The following is a 13,733-nucleotide window of genomic DNA, read 5'->3' as shown; positions in this document are numbered from 1 at the left end:
TGTGTGTGTGTGTGTGTGTGTGTGTGTGTGTGTGTGTGTGCGTGCGTGCGTGCGTGTGTGTCTGTGTGTGGAAGCGGTGACAGAGGAGAGAGAGAGGTCTGCTCACTTCTTTTCCTTCTTCTCCGTCCGTATATTGACAGCACTAATCACAGACAGCTCCGCTTTTACAGTTTAAATGATCAACTTATAGAGTTACTAAATAATGAGTTCACTCAGAATGTAGGATTATTCAAGAAGTTAACTGCTTTAATTTTGCCATGATAAATTGAGGAAGTGTAGTACAGCCCTCTGCTGCTGCCGTCTGCACTGTAGCGGGAGGGAGGGGCTACTGCCTCGGCTCTACAGACAGTGAAGGATGGGGGAGTTGTCGCTTGAAGTCACTTAAAAACTTCAAATTTTTCAACTCTGACCTCGTCGCTCAAATCACGCAACTCACGTTGCTTGAGGGGAGAAAACTTGAGGTTGCGTCATTTACATTGATTTGAATGAAATCTAATAGCCTTAGTTACCTCAGTCGCGTTCGGTGTGAGCGCACCTTTAGGCATTTCACGCAAGCCACAGATTACTACTTATATAAAACTAACTTGACTTTTCTTTAATAGTGAGTTGATAATCTCTCTTCAACCAACAGGTCAACTACTGTCTGCATACACAATCAAAAGACGAGGGAGGCGGGACCGACTGACTGTTTGTTGCTTTTTGCGACAGTGCTGCAGCGCTTGTGGCCACTAGGGGTGCTTGACGTGAAAGTTACAGGTCTAGCGCCCCTAGTGGCAAAAGTTACACAGTATTGCTTTAAAGAACACTAGTAGTGGAACTAGTGAGATATTGAGAATACTAGTAGTACTAGTAAACAAAATTATAGTTTTACTACTAAAGGTTTTTGGGACACTCGTGCAAAAATAGACAATTTTGATTTACTAGTAAAGCTTTGAGATTTTACTAGGAACCAAATTTTGTGTTTAAAGAGTTTTGGCGTTTTAAAAAGACAATTATCATGTCCTATTTTTTCTGTTTCATGTGATAATAAAAGTCAACATGATGCTGAAGCTTTGAAGGGTGAAATATTACAGAACAATCAATAATCTCTGCATTAATATACTATATATGATATAAACAGAGGCTGTGAGTATGTGCTTGTGTTTCTGTGCATTTATTGTACATACTATGTAATCTTGTAGTACTTTTAGTTTATTTCACTTCGGTACACATTAAATCCTTTTTAAAAACAACATTAAAATGAGTTTTATATCTTTCAGAGCCTTGATATTATTATGATTCTCTGATAAAAAGTCCATTAACTATCATTTCTACATGATGAAACACACACGTCCCTCACCTCCCACTTAGAGAGCGATCCGTCTCCTCTCTTCCCCGTGCGGAGCAGCAACAGTCGGCACCTGCCGTCAGACACACACGCCCATGTGGCTGAGGTGAGGCTGATGGACGGACAGACACGCTCTTCACACTCTGTGGGCTCCGTGTTCAGAGAATAAACCTCTCTGGGATTCCCCAGAGCTGAATCCTGGACACACACAATATCTTATTTTAGTACAAATACGCAGAAAATATACATGGAAGAAAGCAAATCATAAAACAACTGGACAAACCTCGGAGTCAGTATAACTTCAAGTATAGCCCCTGGAGTCAGAATTACACCTCAAAATCAGTATAATCCTTCAGAGAAAGTATAATACCTCGGAATCAGTATAACCTCTCGGAGTCACTATAACGTCTCGGAATTAGTATAACCCCTCTGAGTCACTATAACCTCTCGGAGTCAGCATAACGCCTCGGAGTCAGTATAACCTCTCGGAGTTACTATAACGCCTCGGAATTAGCATAACCCCTCTTAGTCAGTAAAACGCTCAGAATCAGTATAACTCCTCGGAGTCACTATAGCCCCTCGGAGTCAGTATAACCTCTCGGAGTCAGTACAGCGCCTCGGAATTAACATAACGCCTCGGAGTCAGTATAACCTCTCGGAGTTACTATAACGCCTCGGAATTAGCATAACCCCTCTGAGTCAGTAAAACGCCTCAGAATCAGTATAACTCCTCGGAGTCACTATAGCCCCTCGTAGTCAGTAAAACCCCTCAAAGTCAGTACAACCCCACGGAAACTGTAGAACCCCTTGAACTCAGTATAACTCCTCAGAGTCAGTATAACGCCTCGGAATCAGTATAATCGCTTGGAATCTGTAGAACCCCCCTGAATCAGTATAACCCCTCAAAGTCAGTATAACCCTCAGTACACCCCTCGGAACCAGTATGATGTCATTGTTTTGATAGGATTGAATGGTTAATTTTTTATTTATTGTTGCCAATTAATCAATAACTTATGTAAACAAAGGGCGTTCAAGGACCGTCAGAAAGTTGATTTTTTAAAATGATGTCTTTTTCTTAAATTACTTTTTAAGGAGACATATCATGCTTTTAAATCCTTCCTTTTTACATATAAATCATACAGTTGTGGTCTATATAAAGCAGAACTGCAATGCTTGGGTCTGAATTCCTCATTATTATAGCTCCACCCCTTTTCTGATGTGCTTCTGAGAGCAACTCGTTTTGGTGCTGTCTCTTTAAATGCAAATGAGACACTTCATACCCCGCCCCCTCTCCAGGTTGCAGAGGTGACACTTGGTTCAACTCCACCCTGTTCGGCCATTTTTGTAGTTTGATAGAAGAAATACGATTATGTAGCGGTGCAGAAAATGTTTATTCACACGTTATTTACAAAATGTCAACAACATGAAGACTTGTCCATCCAGCCTTACATGTTCCAGCCAGAGTCTGACTCGGCGGAGCGAGATGAAAATGAAGATATGAACCTGCAGAACAACATCTTCATATGGATATTAACAAGTGAGCTAACATAAGCGCCGAGCTAACGCTAGCACCAAGCTAACATCACGAAATGCATTTTAATACAGTCTTTTCGGAGACAAAAACGTCAAAATGAAATGACTAATGAAAACTTTAGACTTAAATTAAATCACGTAGGCCATATCATCAAGGATCTAAAACGAGCACACAGCGCTAACATATGAAGACGGTGCAGCTGCTAATGCTAACAAAACAATGACAGGGACGTCTCATCATCACACTTTTTAGCGTTATTTACAGCTTACTGAAGTGCTCTGTTCATCGTCTCCAAAGATAGAAGGAATTGAACCCTCAATCAGACAAAGTCTTTCTGTAAATCCTTCTTTATACTGGTGGAGGTTGATGAAGCAGTCATCATTGAAGTGCTTCACACACACAAAAATGACCTTACCCACAGATGTGGTACATTTCTATAAAAATAAAACTCAACCAGACACTTTGAAAAGGTTCTGATGCTGGGAGACGTTGTAATGAAGCGTGTGGGTTACTACATCCAACAACCCAACATTTTGACTTAACCTCTCGTAACTTCGGCATCCTGGAGCTTGGACTACAAAATAAAAGCCAGAAATAAAAATGGCAGATTGCTCGAAGTGTTGGGCCTGGAGTCGATGTCCTAATTTGGCAGTTCTGCTGCAAATACTGTGATGTAATAGTTCAAAAAACGTAATAGAGAATCGAAAAATCGAAAAAGATTGAAAAATATGCCCAAAACAGAATAAAAAGATATCAACAGATCACCTGAAGAGACTAATTTGAACTTCTCTGTACTTCTAAACACTCTAAATATACAACAAAATGCATTTAAGAGCTAAAAAAATGGATTTAGCATAATATGTCCCCTTTAAGGGTTAATTAAATGATAGCTGGGGCTTTAGCTCTGAATAAAAGTGCCAAGTGACGCCACTGGTCATTTATTATTCACATTAAAGGTTGGTCAAACATAAACAGACATTAAACACTAAACAGATAATGTCTATTATTTTATTCCTACACAGGAGTGAACATTAAAATGTACTTTATTCATCAGTGAACATTCCTGATCAGAGCAAACAGCATGTGTTGATTACTAAGCGCTGTCGTGTGTCCCGTCATGTGACTCTGCTGTGTGTGATTCAACAGTCTTAAAAGCATTATTGAAAAAAAGAGATGAACTATGTCTCCACGTGTGTTTCAAAGGGCTGCAGCTGCCCTCTTGTTACCATGGAACATGACACAGCACATTATAGACGTACACATCACCTCCTCACATGGACGCCACGTCCGAGTGGCTGATAATTATCATCTGATGATTGTAATTAGAGAGTGAGAAACACATCATCTCCATTCAAAGTGAGCTAATGATGCCACTGAAAGCCTGAGACCAGATCAGGCCTCACAGGAATCAACACTTTAAATTATCCATAATTACAGTCCATGATTTCCAGAAAATACAGAAATCACAAGTGAAAAACATCATTAGGCCATTTTCTCATTGTGTTATTGTGTTGGATAACAAACCTAGATGTGTGGATGGACTAAACTTTGTCTTCAGCTTTTGAAAAAGAGGCTTAAAAACGTACTATGATGTTCATTACCTCCACAACAAGACTTTTCCTCTTATTTTAACCATTACTTGAGGGTCATTCCATGTTATTCCAACAAACATCCCTCAACCGTTGGTCTCAAAAACTTCAGAAATTTTTACCAACTGCTCCGTGATTATTCAGTCCTCAAATATTCGCGTATTCTGCGCGGACTGTCCTGCACTACTCAGAGCTTACACACTTGGTCGCACCGCCACGTAGTAGTTTCCAGTAAAATCCTACATTTCCCACAATCCTTAGCGCTTCTCTGTAGTCCTTGTACTCCTGGGACGTGTTTTAAAGGTGTCGGTGTTAGATTTAATGTGGCTCGATAAAATGCCGAGCATGTTTTATGTGACACCAGTAGGGATGTAACGATTCACTCAACTCCTGATATGACTCTCTCACGATTTATTTTACAAAATGAGACTGTAGACAAATGATGAATGTAATATATATATATATATACTTTTTTTTTTCTTCAAAAAAAATACTGTACTATTTTCTTTCATCTTTCATTGTGAAAAGAATCCCTCGATAAACTACACAAAACAATGCAATTTAATTAAAAATAAATCCTGAATGAAATAACTACAGAAATAATACATATGAAGACAAAGCCTTTCATTTAAATTCTGGCTCCACAGTAAACTATGCAAAACTACATAATAGTTCCTTTTCTTTTTAAAAGTGCAACTGAAAATGTATTTTGTGCCTTAACAAATGGACTTTAAAACAAATCCCTTATTAATAAAGTAATATAAATAAACAAACTATGGCTTTCATTCTCTCTCTCTCTTACCTTAGATTTCACGTTCTTTCTTTCTCACCTCTTTCATTATGTCTTGGGGAAGCCAAAATGCTTCCACACTTCTGATTTAAAACACGGTGGTGTGTCCTGAATTTCCAATTCTAAATAGATAGCGCCCTCTGCTGTAAAATTAAAATTATTATTATTATTATTTTTATTAAAAGTACTGCGATTCAATTTCAGAGTATCGATGTGAACCGTGACACCTTTGAATCTATTTTTAACTTCCTCATGATTAATCTTCACATCCCTAGACACCAGGTACGAGAAGTAGTTCGCGCGGCCATAAAATCTGAGCTTTGCACTTAATTGGCCTGGCGGACTCCTATGGTTGAGCCGGAGTGAATGCTAAGCATTAAAAAGTATAATTTTTTAGAAAGAAGAAGATTGTGGCTGTAGCAGCAGGTTTAACGCTTTAACAGCGGTTTTCCCTCGAAGTTCATGAGCAGCAGCTGTCACACTCTAGCAAACCTAATCAAGCATTCTAAAGCTTGCCAAAAGCATCCTAATTTGCATAAAACCTTAAATTAAATTAAAAGTAAGAGAGTTAGCATTTCACAATTTAGATATAATCATTGTCCTAAGATTTGCATGCAGCATGACAAGCAGTCACTTTAAAATTAATATACTGAAATGTATTTTGTAGATTAGAAAGTGGACAAAATTTTGGTGTTGACAGAGATATAGCAGTTTACAGTAAAGACATAAAACCTCTCATGACAACATTGTCACAAAGCAGCAGAACATTTTGACATGTTAATGGTTTAGATCGGTTAAGGATTGGAAGAGTAACAGCAGGTCAAAATATGGTCGGAAGAATAGAAAAATAAAAATAAGAAAAAAATGTTATGCTTTGCATTCCTACAATTACACATTCTCACTTTTGAGATCCAGTTTTTCTTTATTTTTTCATTTTAATATTCTCCACCGTTTGTTTTGCTCGTAACTCCTCCCACAATCGTCTTCAGATTTTAATGATCAAAACGCTTGGAAAATCAGAAGATTAATGCTCAGTTGTGACGTGTCTACGTTTTATTTTATTTTTCTGCAGACATTAGTGTCTATAAAGAGATGAGCCTGCTGTTCTATGTTCTAAACTCTGAGGGCCTGAAAGTCCTTCTGCAAAAAAAACAAAAAAGATAAATACAATTTAAGTCACAGTTTGACTCTTTATGGTTCCCATCACCAAGAATGAAGGCTGCTGTTACACAAGCAGTTTGTCTCCACCTACTGGTGTGTATTGTCTCTTGCACTGAAATCCCTTTTTCACTGCAGCACAACGACACAATCCATTAACAACAGAAACAGCTGTAACACCAGAATAGTTGATGTGAAACGTACCAGAGTGACGCTGAGGCTGAGAACTCGTCCTTTTCTGTCCACAAACAGAACGCTGTCCTCGTACCATTGGTCCAGGTGCAGGTAGTTGTACATGCCAAAAGTACGTATGTGTTCCCGCGTGTACTGAGAATCCTTCAGCTCCACCTCCTCCACGGCTGATGGACATCATTCAAGAAACATGATTACACACTGTTTACAGTTTTACTACAACGTTAAAGGGTCCATGTTAAGCTAAATCAACTTTTCTGTGTTTTAAACATCATAAAGTGTTATTGGGGCTTCATACACATGATCAAAGTGTTTTTTTCATTGATTCCCTCAATTGGTAGTTACTTTCGTACTGCAGGGTGAGCACAAACACCTCGCTACAATTTGATGACGCGTTCCCACTTTGATGACGAATTTGATGCGGCACTGAGCTGGAGAAGCCACGCCTACAGGAAACTGCCGTGATTGACATGTAAACTGACACGCCCACAAAGGTGAGCATTTCAGCGTCCTTCATGCAGTGCTATGTATGTATTTTCTACAGTCTATGTATGCACAGGTGAACGCCCCGCCCCCACGCTCTGTCTCGTGTTTATAAAGCAGCATGACTACGGAGTGGGTGGGAGGAGGGTGGGCCGTCCTCTGGCCCTACGTCACCGTGCAGGGAGGAGGAAGTCAGTTTCCCGTCTATAGACACGCCCACTCGTGAATATGCATAAGTAGGATGTAAATCAGCCTGTTTGTGTAGAGTTGATCAGAAAGTGACTTTTCAGAGGTTAAAACTCTGGAAAACAGGCGAGTTTGGGAAAATAAACCTCAAATATTATGTTTTTGGAGTTCTTAGAACAAATGGGAGATGGTGGTGAAAAGTAGCATGATATGAGATCTTTAATGTTAAATGGTGTCAGAATAACCACAGTGGATTGTTTGAATAGAATAATGTCCAGTACGGTTGCAAGGGCGGAAAAATTCTGGTGAATTTCCACAGGAAATTAAGCTTGGGAAATTTTTAAGTATTTAAAAAAAAAATTAAACTTTTCATGAAAATTATATATTGGAAAATAACCAAACATTGGGAGTCATTTTAAATAACTGACACTGTTATAATAGATGATGCTAAAATATATTTTGCAATTATATTAAACACCATCGTTAAAAGCCAACTTTCAATTTTGGAAAATTTATGATTAGCTGCCAATTTTCAAAATTCACGGAATTTGCCAACCCCAGTTGAAATGTTATGTTTTTTTTTTTAATTGTAGTATTTTTAAATTGATGCTAATATTCATGTTAGGATATGATAAAATACATTTTAAAAAATTCACTTCCAATTTACAGCTAATTTGAGTAAATAATTCCCAAATATAAACTTTTCATGGGAATTATTTGTTTGAAAAAGTACCGAAAATTGGGAGTAACTTTAAATAACTGATGCTGATATTTTAACATTGCTGCTGTTACTTTCATTTTTTAATAATTCCCGTTAATTCCCATTTGAAGTTTCCAGTTTGGAAAATTCACGAAAGTCTGCAACCCCAGTCGAAGTGTTGTTGGTTTTTTTTTATTTTTTTTTTTTTTTTTTTTTATTTCATTTATTTACTTTTTAATGAAAAATTAAAAGAAAAAATCGGTAACTTTCCAAAAAAAAAAAAAAAAAAGAAAGAAAATAAAAAGTGATTTTTTTTTTTTAATTGTAGTATTTTTAAATTGATGCTAATATTTACGTTTATATATGATACAGTCATTCAAAAAATATTCCCAATTTACAGTTAATTTCAATAAAAAACATTTTTTTAATATATATTCCCAAAATTCTCCAGTGGAAATTTACTCTAATAAAGGTAATAATAATGTAATAAAATCCTTAAAAATATAGATTAACTTACATGAAATTGTGAATTACAGATAAATTAGTTTAAATAAACTAATAACAATCTCATATCTCTAAAAAAAAAAAAAAAAAATAGTAGATTCTGTGCATTTTTGAAACACTCTACAAGATATATGTATGTTGTTATTTTATGAAGAAATTCAACTACTGTATATATGGGCAATATTATTAATCGATATTTGCCATAAAATGTAATATCCTTTATTTGACATCAGTTTCAGTTTTCCCACCGATATTAAAAAAGTGCTACTGTTAGAGACATAATGTCAGAAATAAGTGTGGCACTTTTTCAATAATTGAAGTTGATTATCGTTTTCTAGTATGTTAGCGTTTTAATTCCCAGTAAATGAATGTAATGTGACTTAAAATTAGGTTAAATGGGACCTTGAAAATTAAGTGCATATCGGATAAATATCGATCACCTCTAATTGGCCTGAGCTATGAAATAAATAATACATTGATTGAGGCGATATTGTAATTTACTATAAACACACAAATCGAGATATTTCTATGAAACACAGATGAAAATTAATATTTAAACAATTGTATTAGGTTGGTTTATTTTTGAATGACTTTAAAATTAGTGTGTGTTTATGTTTTGCTCAGTCAGAATTAGCTCAGATGCTAAAACATGAACCTATGACAACATTTAGCTAACAAACAGCAGTAAATGTGTCTCACCTGCATCCAGCTCGACGCTATACGTCGGTATAACGTCCAGTGATAACCGGTAACTTTCAAAATTAGGGTCCAGCAGCTCTCTGTTCACTTTCAGAGAGTAATTAGACGCAGTCATTGTTGAATTTGTTTAATTCCGCACTATTAAACTCTTTAAAATCAAACCCGGACAGAAACGTGATGGTAGGCACACGTTTCCTGTTTATCCCACACGGACGGATTTCACAGGGACACACTGCTTCCCAGGTGCTCATGGGAAATTGAGTTTTAAAATCAGTTTTTATTAAAATTAAGAATTTATGTATGTTTAAGTTAAGCTTATTATTCCGTAGCGCACTTTCAAGGCATTGATTCTCCGATTCTTTCTTGTGAGATCAATATTTGTGTAAAAAAAAATTGTTAAATAAAGTGTAAGGAAGAGGATTAGGGTCAATTTTGATGAATACCGTTTGGGCAAATGAAGAATAAAGTCGAAATGTCAAGATTAAAGTTTACATTTTGAGAATAAAGTTGAAATATAATGTCGAGATTAAAACTGATAAGACTTAAGAGATGAAAATGAATTTAAAATACAATATCGTGATAAAAGGCAAATGTTTGCAAATAAAGTCAAATCTACAGAAGCTAACGAGGGCCTTTCAGAGCATAACAAAGAATCCAATCTACGTTATTTATAAAGCACATCTGACAAACGCTTTTCAAAGGATGCAATAATCTTCGTGGAAAAAAGTTGTTTTTTTATTTGTTATTAATATTATTATGGTCTAGTCTTTTTTAATCAAGTGTTGTGTTGCAAGTCAGCACATTAGAAAAAAAGTATTTTATTAAATCAAGAGAACAAAAATAGAATAGCACAACATGAATTAGAAGAAGAAGAAGAAGAAGAAGAAGAAGAAGAAGAAGAAGAAGAAACAACTAATCTAAAGGTTAAATCTAAACGTTACAGAAACAGGAAAACGGAAAAAACAAATACAAAAAAAAAACTGTATTTTTGATTTTAAAATAAAGATTTCAAATATTTGTATTATGTCTAGTCAGTGTATTATATTATGTATTACAGAAAATTAACAAAACTAACAAAAAAAGTGGTTTGTCCTACAATTTAGCGCTAATTTTACTTCTCCTGGACACGTTCAAATTCAATTAAAAATGATACAATGAAATGATAATAATACATTTACAACTAATAAAAACAATAGTGTGGGCCTCGTTTTGGTGAAATCATTCAAATGTGTTAAATTGTTGCATTTTTTTCTTTTTTTTTCTTTGTCATTGCCAAACTTTATCCGAAGATGCCCATTTTAATAATTATCATGTGGTGAAAATTCTTACATGTTATCCAAATACATTATCCTATATTTGTATTGGTCTATCAATTTTCTATTTTCTGGATCTCTGGAAAAAACACATTTATACAGAATATGACAATATGTAAAAACACACAAAAGTGCAATGAAAGAAAGAACTTATTGAGTAGATTTTTTTTTTTAAAACTTTTAAAACATGTTGTTGTTTACATTGTTTTTGTTAAATATGCAGTGTCGTCATGGTCTTCTTCACACTAAAGTTTAACCAACATTAAAATGTGAAATTGTAATGTAGAATCTGTGTTAAAAACAGACCTTTCACTTTTATCGTATTTAACAAATGTGATGGAAATTAACATGTTTTAATAATGACAAAAGATTATATTTATTTAAAACACAATAATTTAAATGCAACAGTAAAGACAGTCACAGACCTTCATTTTTCCAGCTGATTTTTAACACTCAGAAAATATATTAGATTAATTTAAAATAGACTCATAACCTCTTATAATTGTTATGAACTTCAGTAATACATATGTATGTGTATATACGTATATATGCATATGTGTGTATCCATAAAATGAAGAGTCCGTCCTTAAGACTGCTCTACTGTAAAGTGCCTTGAGATACCATTGGTTATGATTTGGCGCTATACAAATAAAGATTGATTGATTGATTGATTGATTGAAAACCATACGTCTGTACACCTGACATAAGGAGGTGCATATATTTGTTACCACTGAAAGAAACACCCTTAGAACCCGATAAAAGCCCTTAATGTGGCGTACATGAGTTTAAACTGAGGTCTCTAACAGGAAGTGAACACACAGCAGAACAAAGAGTAAACGACACTGATCAGACAAAGGAAACCAGCAGAAACGGCAGAGCTGGAGCTGGAGGTGCTGGTTCGGGTGGTGCTCTTTGTGGTGGAGGCGGGTGTGCTTGGGCGTGTTGTAGGTGTGGTGCTTGGGCCTGCTGTGGTGCTTGGGCCTGCTGTGGTGCTTGGGCCTGTTGTGGTGCTTGGGCCTGTTGTGGTTGTGGTGGTTGGGCCTGTTGTGGTGCTTGGGCCTGTTGTGGTTGTGGTGCTTGGGCCTGTTGTGGTTGTGGTGGTTGGGCCTGTTGTGGTTGTGGTGGTTGGGCCTGTTGTGGTTGTGGTGGTTGGGCCTGTTGTGGTGCTTGGGCCTGTTGTGAGTGTGGTGGTTGGGCCTGTTGTGGTGCTTGGGCCTGTTGTGGTTGTGGTGCTTGGGCCTGTTGTGAGTGTGGTGCTTGGGCCTGTTGTGAGTGTGGTGGTTGGGCCTGTTGTGGTGCTTGGGCCTGTTGTGGTTGTGGTGCTTGGGCCTGTTGTGAGTGTGGTGCTTGGGCCTGTTGTGGTTGTGGTGCTTGGGCCTGTTGTGGGTGTGGTATCGGGTGTGGTGACATTGCCGCTGGTTGTGGGTTCCATCGTGGAGGAGGTCGCCCTGACGGTGAAGGATCTTGACCGGGTTCCCCACTCCTCCAGGGTGAAGACCATGGTCAGGTTTTCATCTGGAAGGAGGAGAAGGTTTTAAAATGATGAGCTGATAAACATGTGACGTAGATTTAATGTGTTAAATCGGTTGGACGTACCGCTGACGGTGATGCTGAGGTCGGTGAAGTTGGCCCAGCAGGAGCTGAACTGGATGGTGCTGTTTCCTCCCAGTGCGTCCACCATGTTTCCATCAGAGTCCTTCAGACTGGCCTTTGCCAAGAGCGTGGTCACTCCCACTGAGACACAGTTACCCTGAACACACAGAGACATCTTTATTCTATATTCATGCTTTTCCTGGATTAGTTAACGGGACTTAAATCACCACATACGTCGTCATCCACGGCCTTCAGACTGGGCTGCTGGTAAAGAGGTCCCACATACTCTCCAGCTACTGGTTCTACCACCAACACCAGATCAGCCATGCTGGTCACAAAACTCACTGTGGGCTCCTCCCGGGTCACCTCCCCTGTGGCCACCTGAGACCCAAACACACCGTCACTCAGTCTGTGTATCAGTCAGTACTTCTACCTATTATTAGTGGTGGGACTCAGATAATCTAAATTAATCTCATAATATTTGAGATGAGAAGCAAAGTTTTTCAGTTTAAATGAATTTTGGTAAAAAACTAAATCAATGAAAACAATAAATGAGCTTAAACAACTAAATAGTGTTTATTATTATTTCCATCACTGAGTGCTAACATAATGTAATATGAATAAATAATATTATGATTGCATTGTTCACAGAGCACAACTTAAATTTAACTAAACCATATTCATGCTTTTCTGGATTTTTAGTAAAATTAGTTTTTGAATTAAAATAAACAAGTTCGGATGAACTATGGCCAGGCCCGCGGAATGTTTCTGCGCCAAATAGCACGGAACATGTTCCAGAGAATTCAGTCAAATGACTCGGTTTCACTGAGTAAAAAATGGGGCCGCCGGGGCCCCCCTGGCACCTACAGGGTAATGGGCCCCATTTACATATTGGTATGTGCCAATGATTTGGTTCCACCAACCGTCGTAATATTTGACTGGCAAATAAATGAGAAATCAACTTTCTTTTTTTTTTTCTAATGGGGCCCCTTGGGGCTCCCCTGGGCCCCAAATCAAAATTTGGGCTCTGAGTGTTGATGCGTACACATCCATAGATTATAGCTACCAAATTTCAGCCCAATCCCTTCACAAATGACAACTGCCATATGTTTAGCATTGAGGTGCTAACTGCTACATGTTTAGCATTGAGGTGTAAGGTGCTACATGTTTAGCATTGAGGTGCTAGCTGCTACATGTTTAGCATTGAGGTGTAAGGTGCTACATGTTTAGCATTGAGGTGCTAGCTGCTACATGTTTAGCATTGCGGTGCTAGGTGCTACATGTTTAGCATTGAGGTGCTAGGTGCTACATGGTTAGCATTGAGGTGCTAGCAGAGACTAGAAGAGCTCTGGTGATCGACAAACTTTTTCTTGCACAATTTTCACACAACTGGGCTTTTGTTTTTCATCCAGTGTTTTTATGAAAAATAAAATTAACAACAACAAAACACAGGTATGACTTCTCTTCTGGTTTTCCATCTCTTGTGCCTGTGCATCAGTATTGTGGGAATATCAGGAACTTGTGAAATGAGAAAAGTTCCGTAGTGTTTGCAAAAAAAAAAAAAAGTCAGGCAAAATTTTTTGTGCATTATTTTTCAGTAATTAACGTGTTAAAGTCCCAGCCCTACTTATTACACATTCAAACATTTCCCGTGCTCAGCTTTCC

The 13,733-nt window shown here is 37.4% G+C and overlaps 2 protein-coding genes across 2 annotated transcripts in view; both read right to left on the bottom strand.

The window, feature by feature from the left end:
- Positions 1-9,361, bottom strand: part of nudcd1 (NudC domain containing 1) — a 42,353-nt gene extending 32,992 nt beyond the window's left edge. The window contains exons 1-3 of the mRNA XM_028460700.1: positions 9,163-9,361; positions 6,603-6,757; positions 1,340-1,525 (exon numbers count right to left, since the gene is read on the bottom strand). Of these exons, the coding sequence (XP_028316501.1) occupies positions 1,340-1,525; positions 6,603-6,757; positions 9,163-9,277 (456 nt within the window). The 5' untranslated portion in view covers positions 9,278-9,361. The remainder of the gene's footprint in view (positions 1-1,339; positions 1,526-6,602; positions 6,758-9,162) is intronic.
- Positions 9,362-11,260: 1,899 nt separating this feature from the next.
- The window catches only part of LOC114472563 (fibrocystin-L-like), a 49,620-nt gene continuing 47,147 nt past the window's right edge, over positions 11,261-13,733 (bottom strand). Inside the window, exons 56-59 of the mRNA XM_028461882.1 lie at positions 12,303-12,449; positions 12,072-12,225; positions 11,884-11,990; positions 11,261-11,797 (exon numbers count right to left, since the gene is read on the bottom strand). Of these exons, the coding sequence (XP_028317683.1) occupies positions 11,261-11,797; positions 11,884-11,990; positions 12,072-12,225; positions 12,303-12,449 (945 nt within the window). The remainder of the gene's footprint in view (positions 11,798-11,883; positions 11,991-12,071; positions 12,226-12,302; positions 12,450-13,733) is intronic.

The sequence above is a fragment of the Gouania willdenowi genome, chromosome 11 (genome assembly GCF_900634775.1).
Source record: "Gouania willdenowi chromosome 11, fGouWil2.1, whole genome shotgun sequence".
NCBI classification, from domain to species: domain Eukaryota; kingdom Metazoa; phylum Chordata; class Actinopteri; order Blenniiformes; family Gobiesocidae; genus Gouania; species Gouania willdenowi.
Note: the sequence above shows the minus strand (reverse complement) of the source record. Positions and strands in the feature narration are given on the sequence as shown.